Source organism: Gymnoscopelus braueri (assembly GCF_963280865.1).
Source record: "Gymnoscopelus braueri genome assembly, chromosome: 8".
Classification (NCBI taxonomy): domain Eukaryota; kingdom Metazoa; phylum Chordata; class Actinopteri; order Myctophiformes; family Myctophidae; genus Gymnoscopelus; species Gymnoscopelus braueri.
In genome coordinates this window covers 46,659,967-46,684,195 of record NC_137609.1, presented here as the reverse complement: position 1 = coordinate 46,684,195, position 24,229 = coordinate 46,659,967, and the positions used below count along the sequence as shown (strand labels likewise).

Below are 24,229 nucleotides of genomic sequence, written 5' to 3'. Positions count from 1 at the left end.
CTATTCAGGACTGTGATTGGCTAGTGAAACATGACACATGTGCATAGCCCTATAAATAGGACTATGCACTTTTTTTAAGTTAGGGGTGTACAATGGTTGGTCCACAATATTACCTTTCGTTAAGTGAACTTCCATCACTGTGATGACCACTGTGACCACACCGCCCACTTCACACTGGGTGTGATTTTTAAAATACATATCAATTTGGGGGTCCTTGGCACAAAAACAAATTTGAGAACTGCTTCCCTACAACTAGGTAGGCTATTCAGACAGGGTCCTACAGTATATGACTGGGTATTTAGACAGGGGTCCTACAGTATATGACTGGGTATTCAGCAGTTAACCATGGCCCGCCAGCATGCTCATCAGACGCTGCAACAAGCCGGCTAATTGCTCCATCGCTAATTAATGCACGCCCCAATTCAACCCAACTGTCTTCATCAGACAGCTGGCGCTGTTACGCAATCATAGGATCCCATTAAAACCATTGGTCCACAGAGACAGGGAGAGTTGGGTGTGGGGGGGGGTTTACAAGATAATGCCGAACTTCCGTCTTACAAAGGCATCCCGCGCCGGATATAGCAGATCAACAAGGTACTCCCAAAAACATCATACAACATCCTAGAAAGACAACATCCTTATTCTAATTTATATCTTGGCTACAGATGTTGTTCCCACCATGCAAAGCAGGTGGAAATTGCCTCTAACCATGGTATAATATGATATAATATCACAGCCTTCAGTGTGCTAATACTTTTATAACACAGATTGCCAGGGACTAGCAACAAGATTCTCCAATAACTTTAACCAAAAACCAGATGTTGCTAACCCAGACCTAGCATAGCATGGAGTTATCATCATCAAAGGGAAAACTTCAATGCGTTCCAGTGGGAAGTTCCAGTTCGACCGTGTTATTAATACAGCACTGTGTTAATTAGCGCACGCACGCACGCACGCACGCACGCACGCACGCACGCACACACACACACACACACACACACACACACACACACACACACACACACACACACACACACACACACACACACACACACACACACACACACACACACACACACACACACACACACACACACACACACACACACACACACACACACACAGTCCTCACCTGGGGCATCAATTAATCTCTTGTAGACATTAAGGAAGGCAGTCTCTGATTCTTTACTTCTTTTACTGACGGCGTCGATCTGGAAGAACAGAAGAACACACACACACAGTGAGAGAGGAACGTAAGAAACCTGTAAACAATACACTTATACTAATTCATACATGGGTCTTCTACTGCTGTACTGGGAGCTGACCAGTACACATTCTACTAATGTTGACCACTGGGAGCTGACCAGTACAACCACAGTCTACTACTGTTGTACTGGGAGCTGACCAGTACAACCACAGTCTACTACTGTTGTACTGGGAGCTGACCAGTACAACCACAGTCTACTACTGTTGTACTGGGAGCTAACCAGTAGAACCACAGTCTACTACTGTTGTACTGGGAGCCGACCAATTAAACCACAGTCTTGGTCTGTTACTGTTAGTCACTGGGAGCTGACCAGAGGGCACATCCAGTCATGTTGGCCACAGTGGGCAGGCTTAGAAGCGTACAGCATAAAGGCAACATCACAAACTGGGCCGACAGTCACATTGTGATGACATGTAACAATCAACTGTAGGCATCGTTAGAAAGCAGCATTGGAGAGAATGATACTCTTTCCTCAAAAACATTAATAACAATATTTTGCATCACAATGACTCGGCAATAACACAATATTTCAGCGATATCGCAATAAAAAAAGAAAATCCTTTGAAAATAGCAGATCTATAAGCTCACAACGTGTCGCTTTGCAACGTGTTGTGAGCTTGTAGATCGGCTATTTTCAAATTGCCAAAGTAAATAGGTCTGAAGTGGTTTTGTAATAATAATCAAGTAACTAGTAACTAAAGTTTTCAAATAATTAAAGTGGAGTAAAAGTACAATATTTCCCTTTGAGATGTAGTGGAGTAGAAGAAAAAATATTGGAAATTGGAATGTATTCCATCAAAGTAAAAATGCCTCAAAATTGTACTTAAGTACAGCACTTGAGTACAAGTACTTAGTTTCTTTACACACTCATATTCATTATAAGAATCAGTGAGAAATATTGGTGCCAGTTTCGCTAAATCCTTTTTCAGGATTGTTACAGTGTCTATCTTATCTGTGGCTCAAATTAGCCACAGATTCTCTTCTCACATCTATTCCAGACTTGTTTTCACAGAGTAGCCGTATACTTCACTCATCAAATAGAAACGCTTTAGCGACTTTAAAGCAATTTCCTGTGTTTAACGCGGGGCAGCGCTGTGTTTTAAGTCTGATCTGCACCTCACAGAGAGAGAGAGAGAGAGAGAGAGAGAGAGAGAGAGAGAGAGAGAGAGAGAGAGAGAGAAAGAGAGAGAGAGCACGCACAGGGAGAGGGAGGGGGTCAAATTCAGGTCAGGGATTTACTCCTCTGTGAACTCTCTGGGACCCCGGCATGCATGGCACAGAACCAGAGAGAGAGAGAGAGAGAGAGAGAGAGAGAGAGATAGACTAAGAAAGCGAGAGAGAGAGGGATTAAAGAGAGACAGAGAGAGACTATGAAAGAGACAGAGAGAGAGAGAGAAACTGAAAGAAAGAAAGAAAGAAAGGGACAGAAAGAGATACACAGAGAGAGGTTTGGAGTTTTGTTAACCACTTAAGCCCTACAGTATAAATGTCATTGTACGACAAGTACAGTAGTGAAAATGGCCGACACATTGTGAGGTTGTAGATCCGCAATTTTCGAACATATTTGAAATGACTGGTATGCCTTCGCGCCGCGTTTCGAGCTTGCAGATCTGCTACTTTTGATGCTTTTGTGTGTCTCTGTAGTATGAACAAGTAGGGCGTTAATTTGCACAAAAAAAACACAATACGTTGAATATGGAGATAAGAGGTTTCTGCCCGACAGCAACGATATCTTGTGTGCCAACATGCCAGGTTTGACTCAGACTTTCCTCTGCATGAAATGCATCCATTCGCAGAAATAATGTAATCCAATAGGCCTGGTGCAAAGTGCACAGCTGTGTTTGTGTACAGTATGGGCACTGTATGTATGTACGTATGCATTCTGCTGGCTAAACAGCAGAGTGTTTCACCGTGCCAGGTTTACACGAACCCAACCATGTACACACACACACACACACACACACACACACACACACACACACACGCACACGCACACGCACACGCACACGCACGCCAACATACAAACACGCAAATCAGTGCATGCATGACAATGCTTACACACGAGCAGCTGTACACCCAAATCCTACCCCCCACACACACACACACACACACACACACACACACACACACACACACACACACACACACACACACACACACACACACGTTCCTCTAGTGCAGCTAAAAAGCAGGGCCATCTGGTCATCACCTCCTGTCAATCAAATAATTGTATGTGCATGGCAGATTCATAACACAGGAATGTGTAGGATGATAAAACATGTAAAAAAAATAACATAGCATTTCAGCTTGGCTGCACAGCAAAAAGTGTTTGTAAAACTCTGAAAGTGTTAAAAAAAAATTACCCAGTTAAATTTACACAGTACAGTCGGCCTAATGATCTTGCTGTTTAAAAGAAACAGTTGCGTGCTCTGCACACCAACCAGCCAACCGTAGCACTGCTAGTGAACTTAGACCAGTCAGCACCGTAACTGGGTCATCCATGACTACACAGGAGAGGAGAGGAGAGGAGAGGAGAGGGGTTTGGAGTTTTGTTAAGAGCTAAGTCTTATATACTTCATTGTGCGACAGATACCGAAAATATCATTATTTATTTAGTTATTTCCGCTATTTTAGACAAATTCCATTTTTCTCCTCAGAAAAGGAGAGGAGAAGAGAAGAGAAGAGAAGAGAAGAGAAGAGAAGAGAGGTGGGGTAACATAGCAACTGCACTACAACTCCTGTAAAGCCTGGTTTTATGCTTAATTTATGGTCCATCGTACGATGGCGTCAGCAGCCGAAAACAGCTGATCTACAAGCTCTTACAACACCTCGCATTCCGCAAAGAATAAATCGGGCTTTTATACTCCGTCGAATGACTATGTCATCATCAGCCGTTTCGCTCCAGCTGAAAACATGTCATTTCTGACGTGCGTCACAGCCGTTCGACTACGTATAAAAAGAGCCGTTACCCACTGCCAGACCAAACACACACACACACACACATCACACCACAAATCACACACACATCTACTTCCCACATTCTAGGTGACCCAATGCGGTGTTTTCCCTCTGAAAACGTCAGCCCGAATGACCAAACAAAAACATTTCACGTCTTTTTTAACGCAACCGCCGAGGAGAAGAAAGAGTAAAAAATAATGTAGCATTTATTAGTGTGTGTTTACACTTGTTCTAACCCCTCTTTTAAAAGCTGGGGAAAACCCAACAGAACCTATAAAACCAGAAGCTTTAGGGCAGGCCTGGGTCTTGCCCAAAGAATCCTGTTCGAGGGTTTTCGTTTTTGATTTATAAACGCAGACAGGACCATTTTGCAGTGGCGGGCGACGGGCCAGAGCAGCGTCAGCCACTGTGTGGCTCCAACCAGAGAGAGAGAGAGAGAGAGAGAGAGGGGGGGGGGGGGGGGGATTAAACATTTTCAGATGGGCTTCAGCCGGAAAACATCTGGATCGACTAGGTCTGGGCCAAACCCACCCCCATCGTCTCGCTCCCCCCTCTCTCTCTGTCTCTCTCACTCTCTGTCTCTCATCTTTTTTTGCTTTTCACACACACACACACACACGCACACACGCACACACACACGCGCGCGTGTGCGTGAAACTACATGCTCACAGCTGTTCACATTCCCAGACTGCCAAGTACAGAGAGAGAACGAGCGAGAGAGAGAGAGAGAGAGAGAGAGAGAGAGAGAGAGAGAGAGAGAGAGAGAGAGAGAGAGAGAGGGGGAGAGAGGGAGAGAGAGAGGCAGGCTAGACATATTGTCAACAATCCCTTTTTCTAACAGTGGCCATTAGAAATCATTTCAGCTCTGCTCCCACAGTACAGCCCACTTTGCTTCGCTGCCACTCGGGTTTGGAGGCGGTGTAGTAGAACTGCCTTACGTCAGCTGGGCCTTTCAGACCTGCTCATGTCATGTCCATGGGGCGGTGTTGCCAGCACTTTGCGAGAGAAATAAGCAACCGGGTCTATGAAAACAAGCCCAAAAGAAGCGACTGTATAGGCCACATGAGCACTTCAAACCTATATGCGTTGGCTATTTGAAAATAGCCAATCTACGGGGGTCTCCTGGAGCCAACTTTGAAAACCACCATACCAGAGTACGCACGCACACACGCACACACGCACGCACGCACGCACACAAACACAAACACACGGCTACTTCCCACATCCTCTGTGAGCCAGCTTTGTGAATGAACTGACTCACACAACCAGAGACTTCTTCTAAAATACTTCCTCAATATAATAAGGTTAATAATAAGCTTTGTCTGTTTGTCTATGTTTAGTCTACTGTCTGAACCCGTGCTCTGCAAATTAACGTTGCAGAGAGTGCGTGTGTGTGTGTGTGTGTGTGTGTGTGTGTGTGTGTGTGTGTGTGTGTGTGTGTGTGTGTGTGTGTGTGTGTGTGTGTCCGTGTGCGTGCGCGCGCATTTGTATTACTATACTTGTGAGGACCGAATGTCCCCACAGGTATAGTAGAATTTGAGAAATATACATAGTGAGGACCATTTTCCTGAAAAATTGTTTTATGGTTTAAAAAAGATTTTAGAGAGAAGTTTACAATTAGAAAAAGATTCAGGGTGGGGTTAGGGTTAGATTAGACATTTAGAGGTTAGGTTTAGGGGTTGGGGTTGGAGTTATGACTGATTTGCACACCTGGTGTCGCACAACCGCAAAATAGTCAATCTACAAGATACCATTTTGATGTCCTCACAAGTAGTAAAACAAACGCACGTGCACGTGTGTGTGTGTGTGTGTGTGTGTGTGTGTGTGTGTGTGTGTGTGTGTGTGTGTGTGTGTGTGTGTGTGTGTGTGTGTGTGTGTGTGTGTGTGTGTGTGTGTGTGTGTGGGGGTGTGTGTGTGTGTGTGTGTGTGTGTGTGTGTGTGTGTGTGCGCGCGCTCGTGTGCACACGTGCATGCGTGAGTTGCATGCTTTCTTTTTGGGCTGGATAGGAGGGGATTAGTGGCTTTAGAAGGATTTACCAGCAGAGTGCAGAGGACAGCTATAGACCTACACTTTATACTCACAGCATGCATGTGGATGTGTGTATTAACACCCCCCCCCCCCCCCGTCACACACACACACACACACACTGACCTCGAAGCGCACGTGACAACCGTCCTAAAATGACACAATGAGTGTTAAGAAAAGAGGATGTTAAGTGATAGGAGAGTCTAGACTGAAACCAACACATAAACCACACTGACCACATTAACAACATCAAAGACATCACTTTCAAACTGCTCCTAAAGGCACTATATATCGCTGCTGTCCGGGCAGAAACCTCTTATCTCCATAGTTTAACTACGGTATTAGTGTTTTTTTCGTAAATTAACGCCCTACTTGATCATACTACAGCGTCACACAAAAGTAGCAGATCAACAAGCACGAAACACGGCGCGAAGCAACACGTTTTGAGCTTGTAGATCTGCTACTTTTGGATTTCAATCCCGACAGTTTTGGACATATGAGCTTAATTTCCACCCGACAGAGACAATATGCATATCTACTTGACCTTATAAATTAGAGATTTCCTTGTAGAAATAATATAATTATAGGAATATTGGTCTTTGATTTCAGTGCCGTTGATCTATTTATGTTTGGATCATGGATTGGGCCTTCAAGAAAAAAGCTTCAATTGAACTTGAAATGTAGTCCCAGGGTTTCAGAAGGTGGCATACATCATGTTCCTGTTCATATTCCCACAGCTTCATTTGATTGGCTCAGTGGCAGATTTTTAACTGGAAACACATGTGAAGGAGTCACACGTGTTTCCGGTTCAAACATAATTGCTTGGTCCACTTTCCAAGTGGATCAGATTTTGATTAAATATATCCTTTGATTCATCAAAATCGATAATTCTTATTGACATAATGTTTGCAGAGATAGTTCTATGATCACAGAACGTTTTCTTTTTTGGTTGTTGTTTAGTACCCAATAAAAGGACCCAAAATCCAAATCTGATCCACTTCGATCAGGGACTAAAAGTTGTGAACTCTTTGGGGACTTCTAAATTCAACGGAACAGCGGTGAGAACAGCCTCTAGTTACAAACCTACGCCCACTGCTTTGGAAACCAATCATATCACAGCACAACTATGAAGGACAACCCCTAAAGACTTTGGATTGGTTCGATCTGCAAGCAAGGCACTTCCCAGTTTCTTTTAAAACTCTCTAATTGTTACCGCCCAGTTTTATAACAAACTAATGCCGGGACATGGTCCTCAGTCTCTAGTTGAGCCAAATGTTCAGACTTGTGAGCCCTAATACCCTAATGACTTGATTTAAAGAAAAGAACACATCCTCCTCAATTTGTATAAATGGCCCTAGTTTTTAGACAGAGGGGAGGAAACACTCAAAAACCTCTTATCTCCATCATTTAAATGGACCCGTACTATAAAACGATGGGGGGGAAAAAGGACCAAATAAAATGATTCCACCCCCTGCTTTACACCCGTAAACTGTGATAAGTCAAAAATAAACCTGCTATTTGATGAAATTAATATTTTTGTAAGTAATTGAACACTTTTTTGGTCACTTTTTTTTTAAGAATGAGCCACAGCGGAACCTGCTTATTGTTGCTGCCGGGCAGAAACCTCTCACAGTATATTTTTCGCAAATGAACGCCTTACTTGATCATACTACAGCGTCACACAAAATCATCAAAAGCAGCAGATCTACAAGCTCGAAACGCGGCGCGTTTCGAGCTTGTAGATCTGCTACTTTTGCCGTTTTTGAATTTGAATCCTGAAAAGCAACAGTTTTTGGAACATATGAGGTTTCCTCCCGACAGAGACGACGTATCGAGGAAGGAGGAAACACTCTGTTTTGAATGAACAACATTTCACTGTGTGGCCGAAACCCAAGAAAGAAGAAGAAGACGACAACATTTTGTCTGTTTGTTCTCTAGCTAAGAGAGAGAGAGAGAGACCACCGGGGATTGGTTTATCAAACATGAGACCACCGAAGGGAGGGGAGGGGGAGGGGGGGTTATCAAACACGAGACCACCACCGCGAGGGGTGGGGGTGGTGGTGGTGGGGGGGGGGTTATCAAACATGCCTCCGGGTGGTGTCTCAGTGTGAGAGCAGCGCTGTGCAGGGCGCCACGTGCTGAGCTCTGCCTCCCATTGTCTCCTCATTTCCTCACAGGAAGAGAGGAGGGGGGCTGGGGGGGGGGGGGGGGGGTGCAAGAGAACGAGAGAGAGAGAGACAGAGAGGAGTCCCTAGAGCACGTGGTTCTCAAACTTCTTCATGTCAAGGACCCCCCCCCCCCCCCCAAAATTGATTAAAAAATCGGATTAAAAAATCCAAATCAAATCAAATGTACAAGCTTGCAACGCAGCATGAAGTGACGCGCTGTGAGCTTGTAGATCTGCTATTTTTGAATAGCCAACGTAGGGATAAAGTGGTTAAAATGATTGTGATGCTTTAACAACTATACTTTTTGCTGGGGACCCCCTGGAACCCCCCCATAAGGACCACTTTGAGAACCAATGTCCTTAGAGAGAGGGTGCGGGAGAGAAAGACTGACCAAGAGAGGAAAAAAGAGGGGAAGAGAGAGGAAGGAAGAGACAAAAAAAAAGGGAGATATCGAGAGAACAGAGAGAGAGGGACCTTAACGGAATACTTAGTGGCACAAAAACATTAGAATATGGGGATCCACATGGGAATGGCGTACGGCTCCAATGTGGATGTTGGACCATTGACTTCCATTGTAACATTTAAGTTGAATATTGGCAGTGCAGTGTGCACAAGACATTTGACACTGATCGGTCCAGCAGTTTGTGAGATTAGAGAGACAGACAGACAGACAGACAGACAGACAGACAGACAGACAGACAGACAGACAGACAGACAGACAGACAGACAGACACACAGGCCCTTCTACACTGCTCGCCTCTGAGAAGCCAACGCCGCGTCGCTGCATCACGACGTGTCGTGGGCTTGTAGATCGGCTATTTTCGACTATTCGTCGAATGATAAAGACAGGGCTTAGAGTGCAAATGACACTTTGGCAGAGGTTTGGGTCGTGCAGTTATCTTATCATGATGTAACTTGGTGAGATGTCTTGGTCCATATTAGCTTCATTTATTAGAAATCGATAATTAAAAAATAGTCTCATTGACTTACATTGTACTGTATAGTGAAACAGCTCTAAAAGTCACTCATTCAGCACATAACGCAAATATAACATCACAAAACCCGGGATGGCATTTATTTATTTTTTCCATAAACAACCTATTGATTTTACTATTTCAAGTTCTCATACAAATAGCTAAATCAACATGAAGTTGATATTTTCCTTTAAAAACCAAAAATGCCATACTGGGTCTTGTGATATTGGCACAGTCTGCTGTATGTGCGTGTGAGAGCTGTTTCACTCTACAAGGTAAGTCAATGAGGCGACTACTTTTGGATTATCAATTTATAATTAATGGCGCAACGGAGCAAGATGTCTCACCAATTGGACTAGTTACATCACGTCAAGGTAAAATATACAACCCAAACCAACCAAAGTGCAAGGCATTCATTTATGAAAAAAAACACAAAAAGGAAAAACATGGAGATAGGATGATTCTGCCCCACAACAACGATATATATATATATCTGCCCCATACATCTCCAGGTTGCTGTTCTAGTATTCCAACAGAGAGTGAAGCTCTGCCCTGCTTTGTGTGCTATATAAGAAACACAGCCAAGCAGAACACATCACCTTTGTCTCCGTCTCCAGCGGACGCGGGCCGAGGACGAGACCTCGGCGCAGTCAGTCACCGCTACGCCCCCGTTTCCCCCGCCGCCATTTCAATATATAGTTCCCAGTCTTCGTCTCGCTCAGAGGAGTTCCCCCACGCTCACACCGACGTGAGAGATGCCAGCCTCACGGGCTTCATCCTCTGCTGATAACAAATCACGCACAGACACATTCCACAAGCTGACAACATGTTGGATGAATGCGTTGGCCAAGGTCAGGGGTCATCCTGGTCTTAACGACTAACTGTAGAATTGGGGGGGGAGGATGATGTCACACATGATGTATATCGGTAGTTCTACAACTTTTTCATGCCAAGGACCCCCAAATTGATATGTATTTGGACCCCCCATCTGAAAAGGTTTTGTGCCAGGGACCCCACAGACGAGAAGATTTGTGTAAAAAGATAAAAAAAAATCGAAATAATTCAAAATCAATATTTTTCAAAAACGTTCAAAATTAACAGATGTGCAAGCTTGCAGCGTGGCACAAAGTGACACGCACTGTGAGCTTGTAGATCTGCTATTTTTGAATAGCCAACATATACATGGATAACGTGGTTAAAAGGATCGGGATGCTATATTAACTACTTTAGCTGGGGACCCCCTGGAACCACCCACAAGGACCCCTGGGGCTCTGCTTGATCCACAAATATATTACTTTGTTGCTCAACACATTTATTTATTTTTTGCAGAACTGAGAGATAGCTCAGAATATAATCAGGACACTGATCACTATAGAGATGCTATGCGGATGTCACAGGGTTGTTTAGTTTACGCTGTTGCTTTTTAAGCTACATTTAATTGAAAATATATGATGTAACTATATAAATATTTTTATAGCAGCATTTTAAGTTGGATCTATAGATATATTCAATAAAGGGTGTTCCTCTTTTACCCCTCTCTTAGTCTCCAGTCGAACAGAGGAGTCCAATCTCAATGTCCACATCCATATTTTTGCCATCTCCAACGTGCTTACTGCATATATATCACGAGATATGATCCTCTCTCTCTATATCCCCGTTTCTTCCATTTCTATTTTCTCTTCCCGTCTCGCTCCTTCACGGCTTGTAAACAATGACAAACTTGTCGCGTATCCCCCCAAGCGTATCCCCCCAAGACGGAGGACAGCGCGGCGTAGCCATAGCAACCAAAAACTCCTGCATTAACCCTTTAAGAACGGGAACGCATCTGTGTCATTTTCAGATTTCTTGGGGCTATATATATATATAATAGCAGATCTACAAGCTCATAGCGCGGCACTATGAGCTTGTAGATCTGCTATTTTTTGAAAAATCGTGAAAATGAGTGCAAATCTTTGAATATATATCTTTTTTAAAGTGAACATTTTTAACGCAAATCTTTGCTTCTGGGGGGTCCCTGGAACAACATACTTTGAGATGGGGGTCCGCGGCCAAATACATATAATTTTGGGGGTCCTTGACATGAAAACGTTTGAGAACCACTGATTATAACACAAAAGTGTTAGGATTTAGAAGATATTTGTAGAAATATATATATTCAAAGATTTGCAAAAAAAAATCTAAATTTTTCTAAAATAGCAAATAGTGCGGCACTCAAGGTGCCGCGCTATGAGCTTGTAGATCTGCTATTTTTGAACAGCCAAAGAAATCAAAAAATGACACACAGATCCCGTTCCCGGTCTTAATGGGTTAACTTTCCCCCCAGCCCCTGTAGTGGATCCCGCTTTAGACTGGTTCTTCAACCGCTTTAATACGGGGAACTAAAATTGTGTTGACAGTGAGAGTCAGGGAGCCGTAATATCAAATAACACACGCACATATTCCTTTATTAAAACCTTATCCGCAATGTGCTTTTGGTGTCATGACCCCGCTGGTAGAGAAACATGAACCTGCTGTAGTATGATCCAGGACGCTCCTCCTACGCAGAACCACCACCAGTGATGGAAGAAGTACTCAAATGTTTTACTTAAAGGAGCATTTCACCCCTGGAAGAACTTACAGTCACTCAATGTTAATAATATTTGTAGTAGATAACAGTAGCAAAATTTGAAATTTGCACCCTATGGCCAGACAAATATAGAAGTCTGTGTGTTTGACTGGGGTTTGACTGGACTGCTGCATTACTACAATGACCATAATGCTTTGGGGCACTGCCCCTTCCTTGTGGGGAGGGGAGGCTGCGTCGGGGTGTGGTCTACATTGTAGTCAGGAAATAAGGTGGGATAAAGAGACTATGAGTCAAATGACTTATAGTCTCTGAGGATATGGATACAAATAAAAAAATACAGATAAAACACAAAAAACACACCAGGATCATGGTTTATGGGTCCTAGACCTAGATAAAAATAGGGGTTTGATGCAAAATCGGCGAAATGTCCCTTTAAGTGGAAGTATCAATACCCTAATCCGATATAAAAATGTAGTTGAGTACAAGTACAAAAGTATTGGTATCACAATGTACCAAAAGTAGAAAGTACCCATTACGCAGAATGTCTCATTTCACAAGTTTTAAAATGTACAACATGTATTAAAACCTTTGAAAATAGCAAATCTACAAGCTCCACAGCGCGTTTGCGATGCGTCGTGAGCTTGTAGATCACGACACGTCGACTTGCGGCAACCATCGTCCGACGAAAAACATAAAACAGCTCAAGCATAAAGTGGTTAATAAGTTCATACCCACAATGCAACACACAGTCAGCTAGTGTTTCAGACGAGAGCTGGTGTTCAGCTCAGTTCTGTCCAGGGACATACAATACAAGCTCAGCTGAACCTCATCAAAGTTAAATAGCTCTTCAGCCCGTTTAATTATACAGCAGTTGCTTTTAGTCACTTAAACTAGTCCGTGTATTGGGAGATGCCATGCATGCAGAAGTAATGTGGGCTCCCTTCATTTGGATTCTTTTTGGTTTCTTTTCATTTCAGCACACTTCTGTCCAATGGTGTAAAGCAGGGATGGCAAACTCATTTTAGCTCAGGGGCCACATGGAGGAGGGCCAGAGGGCCAGAGGGCCGGACCGGTACCGGACCGGGTACCGTACCGGTAAAATCCGGACCGGTAAAATCATGGCATAATAACTAATAATAACAATAACAACAACTTCAGATAGTTTTCTTTGTTTACTTTACTTAGTCTTAGTTAGTACAAGCACATTCTGAAAATGTAAACTTCACAAATAGGGATGGCCAAATGGAGACATTTTATTAACCGTTTACCGTTAGGCCTTACCGATTAATTAATCGATAACCGTTAAGAACCTTTTTTTTTTTTTTTGTGCCAAAACACATTTTATTTCAAAGGGCCAAGTCTACACAGTTTGTTTTGAGTTTCTAGTGTCTCTATCTCTCTCTGGAAGAGGTCGCACATGAACTCTGCAGCCGCACTGAGGCGCTCCAACACAAACAATACCGATACAAAGACGAGGAAGAAGAAGAGGAAAGTGGAAGTTACGTGTGGTTGCAGGTGTAGACTAGAGAGAAACAATTAAAACATTTTTAGCACAAAAAAAAAAAAAAAAAAAAAAAAACTTTTTTTTTATTTTTTTTTAATGCTTTGCAAAATCATCTCGCGGGCCGGATTAAACTAGTTAGCGGGCCTGATCCGGCCCGCGGGCCGTATGTTTGACATCCCTGGTGTAAAGTAACTAAGAACATTTACTCAAGTACTGTACTTAAGTACAATTTTGAGGTATTTTTTACTTTCTTCAGTATTTACAATTTACAATAGTTTTCCTTCTACCCCACTACATCTCAGAGGAAAATATTATTACGTTTAATCCACTATACTTGTATGAAAACTTTAGTTACTTTTTTGATTGTTATTACAAAACACATTAACCTCTTCAGCCCTAAATATATTTCAGCCATTTGAAAATAGCAGATCTATTGTGAGCTAGTAGATCGGCTATTTTTGAAATTTTTTTAATACATTTTGAACGTGTGAAATAGGACATTCTGCTCAATGAGTCCTTTTACTTTTGGTACTTCAAGTATATTTTGATACTCGATACTTTTGTACTTTTACTCAAGTACATGTTGAATACGGGACTTCTACTTGTAACAGAGTATATCTACATTGCAGTATTGATACTTTTACTTAAGTAAAACACGTGAGTACTTCTTCCATCACTGGGATTCTTTTTGGCTTCTTTTTTTTTTTTTTTCAGAAGAAGGGGGGGTTTTCTTTCATTTCTAGCACACTTCTGTCTTCCTGTATGACATACTGTACCCATCTGTGTGCTTCCTATTTGGGGATTCTCGGACCACAAGGGGCTATATTTGGCCGTCCACACACAGCTGCCAGCCTTGGGTTTGAAACGAGCCACTGAGCCATCAGTGAATCATTGCATGCCCTGGCCTACAGTATACCACTGGGATTGTTCTTTTTGTTTTTTAGCTTATTGTTTTTCAAATGTATTTCTTCTTTTCATCAAGACAGTTACGATTCAGAGAGACAGGCCACATACAGTACATCACAAGTGCTAAGATAAATCTCTCTGCGACCCCCCCCCCCCCGAAATAATCATATTTGAACTGGCGACCTACCCAAAATAATCATATTTGAACTGGGGACCTACCCAAAATAATCATATTTGAACTGGGGACCCCCCAAAATAATTATATTTGAACTTGGGACCCTCCACCCTGACAAGCACTTGGAATTGTAATTGTATTGTATTGTAATTGTATTACATTTAGTTCGACTCGGTTCCACAGATAAAGATTGTGAAACTATAGCCGAACTACAAGCCCACAACGCCTCGCACTGCGATATAGGTCTAAAGTGCTCATGTGGCCTAGTCGCTTGGGCTTGTTTTCCTGGACTTGTTTGCATATTTCTCTCACAAAAATCTGGCAACGCCGATAGTGCTGCCGTGCCCCAAATGTCCCTGCATTACACTGAAACACACTGGAACGTTCCACAGACATGCGGCACAAGTTCCACATCACATCAAAACACTTTGCTGTGCTGTGTGTGTTTACATTGAGGAGGGGGGGGGGGGGGGAAATGTACAAGGACAAATATTTTGGCTCATAAATAAATGATTGAACATGTTCAGAATTAAAAATGTACTCTCGCCAGAAAGCACTAAAAACACTACACGCCCCCATAATCTCTCTCAAAATTAAATATTTAGCTCGCTAAACAGACAACGTCGCAGAGGCCCCGTAACGCTTATTATGCGCCTGTCTCTCCCAGCATTTGACAGCTTTATGGACGCGACGTCCTTTTTTTTTTGCATGAGGCACTGCCGCCTGTCACGAATTAACCCATTCAAACCGGGAACGCATGCCATCTCTGTCATTTTTAGACTTCTTTGGGCTGTTCAAAAATAGCAGATATACAAGCTCATAGTGCGGCACCGAGTCTGCTACAGTATGATCTTGTAGATCAGCAATTTTTTTTTAAAATCGTGAGTCTTTGAATATATATATATTTTTAAAGCAAACATTTGTAACTCAAATCTTTGCTTCTGGGGATTCTACAAATGTTTTCTCAGTTCCTAACAATCCTAACAGTTTTTTTTTTTAAACGTAGGCCTATGTTGCTATAATATCAGTGGTTGCAACAGAGTTAAAAATCTTAGCTTTTTCAAAAACAGCAGATCTACAAGCTCGTAGCGCGGCACTCGGTGCCGCGCTATGAGCTTGTATATCTGCTGTTTTTTTAATAGCCCAAAGAAATCTTAAAAATGACAAAGATGCGCGTTCCCCGGCCTGAACGGGTTAACATCCTCCCCGGCTAACATAAACAGTGACATGTACATTGCCGTGCGTAAATCATTGGCCTCCCATTAGCACTAATTCAATCCAGGCTGCTTAAACTGCCACAATGAATTTTAAATGGAGCTTCTTTCTAACTTGTTTGCACTGATGTCAGATTGATGGCGGAGCTCGGTGCATTTGCAATGCGTCCATAAGATAAGGGCGTCGTTAATCACCCCCGTGGTGGAACGGGGTCGTCTCAGGGGTCAAGCTATAGACACACAAGCAACATGTTGAACACGTTTTTGTTTTTTTTATCTTTGAAAGATTTGGGAGAATGTTTTTTTTTTGTGCCCAAATTAAGGATGCCAGGGTTAAAGCTGCACTATTGCACAATGTAACTTTCCTCTTCAACCCCGGGTTTGAACCCGGTTTCCTGCGCAAGTGCTGACATTTTTTCTATCAGTCTCTATCAGCTTATCTGAGCTGATAGCTAGAGCCTGCCTGCTTGCTCAGGGGATAAATTCAATCTTGACCATCGGGTCAAAATTCGTGTCAGATCCTGTGTCTATAGGTGAGACATGACCTTTGACACGATCTAAATGTCTCACTAGAAAAGCAGGGGAGACCAAATACAACCACCCCAATTTCATAAGTTATATTGTATTGGCTCTACCATACAGATTGGACAAAATTACATTATTTATTAAACAAAAGTTGCATAGTGCTACTTTAGTGTGGTTAATTTTTTTTTTTAATTAAATTGTGATATTATCAAACATAAATATCAAACACATGATGCAGACCATAGACATAAAGGTAGACGCCTCCTCTGGCTCTGTAGCGTCTGTATGGTGGACGCGCTTCCGCTTCCGGGGGGGGGGGGCAGCTGGAAATGTCCGCGTGCGTCACAGAAGGGGGCGGGGCATTCAGTAGGCCAATCAGAGGCAGGTGGGGGCGGGACAACTAGATTCTGACAAGTCCTGGAAAAGACGCGCTGTGGTTGGCCAGTAGTCGACACGCTGTGATTGGCCAGTGCCCGTTCCCCCCGGAAATATGGCGGCCACCATACCAAACAGGTCGCTCCAACAAACTGCAGAGGCCAATGAGGTATCTAGGTTTCTATATCTATGATGCAGACAGTCTATATTTCAGTCTGACCAGAAGCAGTGATAAAACATATCCCCACCGACCATAACAATGAATGACCATGGGGGGGATTATAGGATATCAAATGCAGAGGGATAGATTCCACCCCTCCCCCCAATCACCCCCAGCAAATTCAACCCTATAGAGCAGTGGTTCTCAAGCAGTGGTCCGGGGACCACCAGTGGTCCTTGAGGGGGTTCCAGGTGGTCCCCAACTTAATGGAGAGACATTGGTAACCAAATGGACCCTTATTAGATCTTTAACTCTTGAGAGCGTAAAATGAAACCAAATGGTTGCATTTTACACTTTCAAGAGTTAAATTATTGTTAAACATCTGCATTACTTAATTTACAAGAAGTCACAATTAGAGAATGTAAAATAATTGCTATTTTTAATCAATGTTTGCCTGTTGTCTCTCCTATTGGTACCGACATCAATACAGCATGGAATTGTGGACAAAATGTTATCAAACCACAACAGTCTTGGGTCTGGAGAGTCTAATAAATCTCATCAAATGGTGGTCCCGTGGCTCAAATGCCGAATAAATAATGGACCTTTGATATGAAAAGGGTTGAAAAAACACTTTAGAGCCTTCATAGAGAGGCAGCACAAGCACCGAGGCTGCACTGCAAAACGTGGAGTTTCCTCAGTGTAGAGAGATTAGATACACCTTTAAGGGTCCGTTTTTTTTTACACTTTCAGGGTTATATTGACATTCTGGGATTTCGCAGTGTGCAGGGAGGAAGGGTAGACTGGGTCTGTTTAGATGCTCTCCATTAAAGCCTTTATTTACTGCTGCAAGTGGCACTTGAAAAGGAGGAGGAATTAGGGAGCTGGCGCCAGGGATGCAGCTCTCTCCCTCCTGACATGCCTGGCTGCCTCCAGCCTCACACAGCCTGTATTATTAGCATTAAGAGTCTCCTAAATCACCGCCTCGGTACCCAGACTCAACCCAGAGCGGCACAGCGTGGCGCTCTGGGCCCCGGCCTCCTTCACAGGACACAAAAAATGATAAAAGACCCACTCCCCTAAAAATCATGTTTTTATTTGTATGTCTTACTGAAGCTTACTTAAAACCCCATTGAAGACCTGAGGCCGGTTCTACAAAGCAGTAGTTCTCACACTTTAAATATTTTTCCTAAAATGTTCAAAAATAGCAGATGTACGAGCAAAGTGACGCGCTGTGAGCTTGTATATCTGCTATTTTTGAGTAGCCAAGGTTAGAATCTAAAATGACACAGGTGCTTTCCCGGTTTTAACGAGTTAAGAAAATCCTGTCCGTTTCTTGAGTTCTGCATTATCTCCCCAAAGCATTAAAGGGATAGTTCACCCAAAAAATGTCCCTGCAGCGGACCGGTGTAGACAGCGGTTCCGGTAGGAGACAGAAAGGAGACTCTTTGTGTCTCCTACCGGAACCGCTGGCGGTCATCAAATTATTGGCTTAGGAATGCGACAAAAACAAAACAAATATCCATGAATTCAAGTCTCCATGGGGTGACTAATTGATAGGGGAAAAAAATGATTTTTTGGGGGTGAACTATCGTCAAAACTGAAAATCTGGTTTTCAGACCCGCACTCACTGAAAACAGCTCTGATGCAAGACACAGACTCTGAGGAAATAATATGCAGTCTAGATGCTCAGTGACACAAAGCAAGCGCTCCCTCATAACCCGGCACCGCCGTGGCTGCCGTCAATGAGGTGACAGAGCTTGTTTTCTGTCATGGTGCGTTTGGCGGATGTGTTCTCTGTGGATTGGCCACATTCTTGAGCATCAAACTAATGTGTAATTCATAGCATTGCCGAGCCATGTTGGCCCCATAGGGCAGGAGCCTGTCTCCTGTTACTGTTGTGAGGCAGCTTGATGCACAAGTACACCCCCTGGACATGACACTAGTATGTCACAGGGACTTAGACCACCAATCCAACCTTTTGATGCAGAGTGGCAGGGACGCATTGCCCTTTTTTTTATATATAGCCTTTGGTACATGACCCGGCTGGGGAATCGAACCCCCGACCTCCCAGTCTCAAGCCAGACACTCTAACCACAAGGTCACTGAGCTGGTTAGTAATTCATAGGGTATGGAATAATAAATGAGGGCAAAGATGTTATAGTATTTGACATGTGGATACATTTATTAAGCATAGAGATGATTGATTTTTTCGGAGGATGTTAACCACACCATGGGACATGTGTACAGGGACTTTAAACCGCAAGGCTGCTCCTGCCCCGTGGCTAGCCCTGGCCTGTCAGCACACATCGGTCAGGGAGAGGAATGTTAAACCCAGTCATCCTAGGCAGCCCCTACCCCCCCCCCCCCCCAGTACCAAGCCCCTAAGAGCCCACCATCATCATCATCATCATCATCGCAGGTCTATCAGGAGTACTGAAAAACTACAGGGTAAAAAAACATTACAATCATCAGCAGTTCATGCACAGAAGAACCCCTTTAACCCACATGCACACACACATTTTCTCCTGATTGTCTGAATGGGCTTAGTTGGCTGTAATCTACCCCCCCTCCCCCCCCCCCCCCGACCCCTCCACCTTCCCAGAAACCCAAACATTATGAAAGAACATGGGGGAAGTCAGACATCCTGTTTCCCTGCAGTCTCATCATCACAAATATTCACCGGGGTCAACCAGTGTTTCATCAGTCTGTCCTCAAAGTGGGCGGAATCAGAAAAAAAATATGACACATGGTGTTGTTGCGTTGGTGTTGCATCATCATCATCACTCTCTCTCCGGTCAAAGCGGGGTCACTGGTGTCATCATCGTCGTGCACACACACGTGTGCAGAAGGCAGTGACACAACGAGGCAAGCTAGGTTTAACGTCAAATCCCACCACCCCAACCAACAAAGAAAATAACTACAAATGCACTCACAGAGAGATGATACACCTGCTATGTATAAGCATAGGGGCTCAAACTTGACCAAAAGAACTATCGAATCATGTCGATCTCAAAGATATAAACTGCATAGAGGTGCTCACAAGAGCTTTGTCACTGATCAGTCTAGTGGTTTGCGAGATTAGGTCCACACACACACACACACACACACACACACACACACACACACACACACACACACACACACACACACACACACACACACACACACACACACACACACACACACACACACACACACACACACACACACACACACACACACTTATAGACGGTTAGCCTCATAGAGCCATGCCACTGATTGATTGAATACTTTATTAGACATAAATGTAAACAGCACGAGGTACAGTCAGGCGTTTAGGCTAAAAGGATAACACAAAAGTGTCCTGGGGACTTGTTTCCATTGTGGTCCTATGTATTCATAGGCCCATAACCTCATAACATTCACTCGCTTATGTCAGTGGTTCTCAAACCTTTTAACCCATTAAGACCTGGAACGCATCTGTGTCACTTTTTGATTGGAGCTAAAAAAGCATTATTTTACACTTTGGCGATTCAAAAATAGCAGATATACAAGGCACAGAGTGCCGCGCTACAAGCTTGTAGATCTGCTATTTTTGAACAATTATGAAAATGTGTGCAAATCTTTGAATATATATTGTTTTAAAGCGAATTTCTTTTACTAAAATCTTTGCTTCTGCAGGGGTCCCTGGAACAAATTATTTTGAGATTTTTTTGGCCAATTTTGGGGGTCCTTGACATGAAAGAGTTCGAGAACCACTGATATAGAAACATACGTTTTTTCAGAATGCTGTTGGGATTTAGAAGACATTTGTAGCCCTATAACTCTGAGAGTGTACACATTTGTACACTATCACAGGTTCAATTTTGAACCCCTGCAAGGTACCCAGAGGTATCCAAAAAATGAACCAAAATGACAAACAAACAGAACATGGCAGCGATTACAATACACCCTCTCTGCAAGGCAACGGATGCAATAAATAAGCTCTGGAATAGAATAATCAAAAGCAAAATAGTCCATAGCGTTATAGATGGCGTTCAAAAAGCACTCTTTTTACATCCCTATTCTTTCCCATTAGGCTGAAACAAGGCTTGGATCGTACAGTAAATCCCCTTATTTGGCCCGGCAGAAATGACGACACACTTTAGTGGTCTGTTGAAAGCAGCCTTTGCATCATGTGGTGACACATGGCCGTGAGGGGAGAGCAGTCTGCTTCAGCAAGCACTTTTTGACTCGCTAGTTTCTCTCTCTCTCTCTCCCTCTCTCTCTCTTTCCAAGGGATGCAATTTAAACATGGCTGTGAGCAACTGAGCCTCATGAAAGGACACAAATAATGGAGTCCCCCTGAGAGAGAGAAAGAGAGAAGGAGAGAGGGGGAGGCTGCAGTGTTGCCAGGTCTGCTTATTATAAGCGACTTTGGGCTTGTTTTTCTGTTACTGTAAGTCGCTTATATTGGTAGTTGCGGGTTGCGTTTTTTTGGGGAGCTTGGTTCTAAAGTGTAGAACCTGTGGTTCTCAACCATTTTCATGTCAAGGAACCCCCAAATGAATATGTATTTGTCGGCGGACCGCCCCATCTAAAAATATTTTGTGCCAATGGACCCCCGTACCAGATATGTGTTGTTAAAATGTTTCAAGAAATATTTCCAATGTTGCACTTTTTTCCCAAGATTTTTTTGAAAATAGCAGATCTACAAGATTGTAGATCGTCTATTTTCAAATAGCCCACATATATAGGTTTAAAGTGCGCTCATGTGTTAGTCGCTTCTTTTTGGGCTCGTTTTCATAGACCCGGTTGCTTGTTTCTCTCGCAAAACCCGGCAGCACTGCCGGCCGAGGGAAGAGGAAGGGCTTCCTCCAGACGTAGAGACAGTTAACATGGACTCAGGGAGGCAGGGAGCCCGGGTCCCAGACAGCACATGTCGAGGTTTATGAGGTGTGTGGAAGGAGGGGAGGGGGTGGCTGTCGTCTCAGCGGGGATAAACATAAAAACAAAATGGCCACCTCCTTCATTCACCCCCCCCGTTATTATAGCATGCATGTGTGAGAGTGTTCACTGCTCCTCTCTCTGCCTCTCTCGGAAGTAGAAACGGTTGTTTGTGTTTCATTGAATCGAGAGGGTTTGTTTGTCACTACAGGTACAAGCAGTGAAATGCAAAATGTGTGAAATGTTAAATATTTGATTGTATACTATACATACTAGCCTACTGTACTAAGTGTACGTTTTGAAAGAGCTTTCTGATCTCTGTAATTGTGGCGTAGGTGTAGATGTTATGAATCCAGGGCATTTACAATAGATAAAACATTAAAGAAAAGGTGTTTTGAGTTTTCTTTCTACTCACCTCTGCTTGGAAGCCCTTTAGCAACGGAGCTACCTGCTTACGCAGATCCTGCAAAACACACAGAATCAGAATCAGAATCAGTCAGAAAGAGAGAGAAAAACAATATTGTGGTCAATGTGCCTCTCAGAGGAAATGTGTCACAGCGTGAGAGACTAAACATGTCACAACAATGACAATGTCCTTGTTTCACCTCAAATTTCTGATCTTTTTTATCTTGTGTGGAGAAATCAAACAAACCACAACTCAATTCTGAAAGCCAATTTATTTCCATAATATCCAACCAAGGCAAGAAGAAAGCCTCGGCTGTCATGTAATAGGAAAACAGCGCCACGTAGCTGTAACAACAAACAGTAACAATAGCGTTTAACCAAACAAAATCAAACAACTAAATCAAATTGAGAAGACCTAAATATTTCACCAAGCCTACAAATTCAGCTTTGAAAATCTATCAATTATTTTCAATTACTTCTCTCTTGATGAAGATATAACGAGTTGTGAGAGATATATGCTCCTCGCTCATAGTAGGTATAAATGATTTACCTGCTCTAATAGAATGAATATAATACACCTACTATAAGAATAAAGGTTCGTGGTTATCTCCACACAACATGATAGGCTAAATGTTATAGCAGTAAGGTGTTCATCTCTGCTGCTGAAAGAGTATCCATCCACTGAAACATTATAAAGACAGAATTAGTAATGGAAAATAGTTGTTGTTCGTAATTGTTCGTTGTCCCGTTTCCCACAGAACTACAGTAGCACTCATTCTGCTTTCTGTTCCCTATACTGTACAAGCACACGTTCTACCGGAGCGAGGAGAAAATGAAGCCACACTGCAAACCAATAGCGGCTCTGTCTGCTCATTAATTCACTTTGGAAAACGAGGCCCTGGTCCTCGGAAAATACTGGCCGGCTATGCCTGTAAAAAACCTGTGAAAAGTAAGCGAGCTACAGTAGAGCTAGAGCGAGCGTGAGAGCGAGAGAGAGAGTGTGCGTGTGCGTGTGGAGAGAGAACCTCCTCAAATACTCGGCAGGGATGAAAATAAAAACTAATGTGAATTGACATCGCGATAAACAGGGATGTTATGAGCTGCTGCCGCTCCGGCCGCGACGGGCCTCATCTTGTGGCACCTACAAAGAGCCAATTGCCTCGCCGCCTGCGCCGTTAAGGCGATCTGATTACGGGGCCGGCCTCTCAATGAGGGCCTTTCATTTGGGGGCCAGGCCCGAGCCATGTTTGATCCTCGAAAATGTCATTAAAAAAAGACGCCCCCCCCCCCCTACCAAATTCATCTCAGCTGGACTAAATAAGGCCTTTTACATGAAGCCGGCTCTCTGCGGAATGTCAAGCATGCTCGGCGGACACGGCCCGAAGCGACCACTAAAAGCCAGTTAAAAAAGGACTGGAGCGCCATTGTGTTGATCGCATCTCTGATGGCTTTAAACCTACCGCCCCGTTGATCCCCTGATTAAATACACTGCTTCTCAGTTTGTCTCCCGACGCTTTCAACGTCTTTATGAATCATATCGCTGCCCTAATTGATCGTACTATACAGCGCCGCACGAAAGCAGCAAAAGTTGCGGATCCACAAGCTCAAAGTGAGCCGATTCGTGCCGCATTTTGAGCTTGTAGATCTGCTACTTTCGCTAATTTGAATCCTGAAAAGGTAACAGTTTTGGACATCTGAGGTTTCCACCCGACAGAGACGATATACAGTACATCTCAGGAGAATTGTTTCTCAACGTAGGGTGCCGCGGAATACTTTGCTAATAGGAATTTATCAATATCACTTCAGTTTAACCACTTACACCCTCTCTACATAGCAAAACGGACCCGACTGACTGTATTTTGTGCGTTCTTTTTCGTGCTACACCGAATCTCCTCGCCAAAAATAGCAGATCTGCCATTTTTCTCGACCATTCCCCCCAGAATAGGAATGCTGGGGTCTAGTATAAAGTTATTTTCAATCTGCCCTAACGGATATTCTCTCAAGCTTTCCTTACGACATACTGTATCTTAGGGGAAAATATTTACATATTTACGCACTGTAACATAACATCAATGTAAGGTGCTATAAAGTAACAATGGGA

At 43.3% G+C, this 24,229-nt stretch overlaps 2 protein-coding genes across 6 annotated transcripts in view; one reads left to right on the top strand and one right to left on the bottom strand.

Moving 5' to 3' along the window:
- The window catches only part of cux1a (cut-like homeobox 1a), a 281,900-nt gene that overhangs the window by 104,913 nt on the left and 152,758 nt on the right, over positions 1–24,229 (bottom strand). For all 5 annotated transcript variants that reach the window (XM_080434636.1, XM_080434637.1, XM_080434640.1 and 2 more), the window contains exons 3-4: positions 22,139–22,186; positions 1,133–1,211 (exon numbers count right to left, since the gene is read on the bottom strand). In XM_080434636.1, the coding sequence (XP_080290762.1) occupies positions 1,133–1,211; positions 22,139–22,186 (127 nt within the window). The remainder of the gene's footprint in view (positions 1–1,132; positions 1,212–22,138; positions 22,187–24,229) is intronic.
- Positions 1–24,229, top strand: part of gemin5 (gem (nuclear organelle) associated protein 5) — an 851,612-nt gene that overhangs the window by 762,723 nt on the left and 64,660 nt on the right. The gene's annotated exons all lie outside the window — the stretch shown is intronic.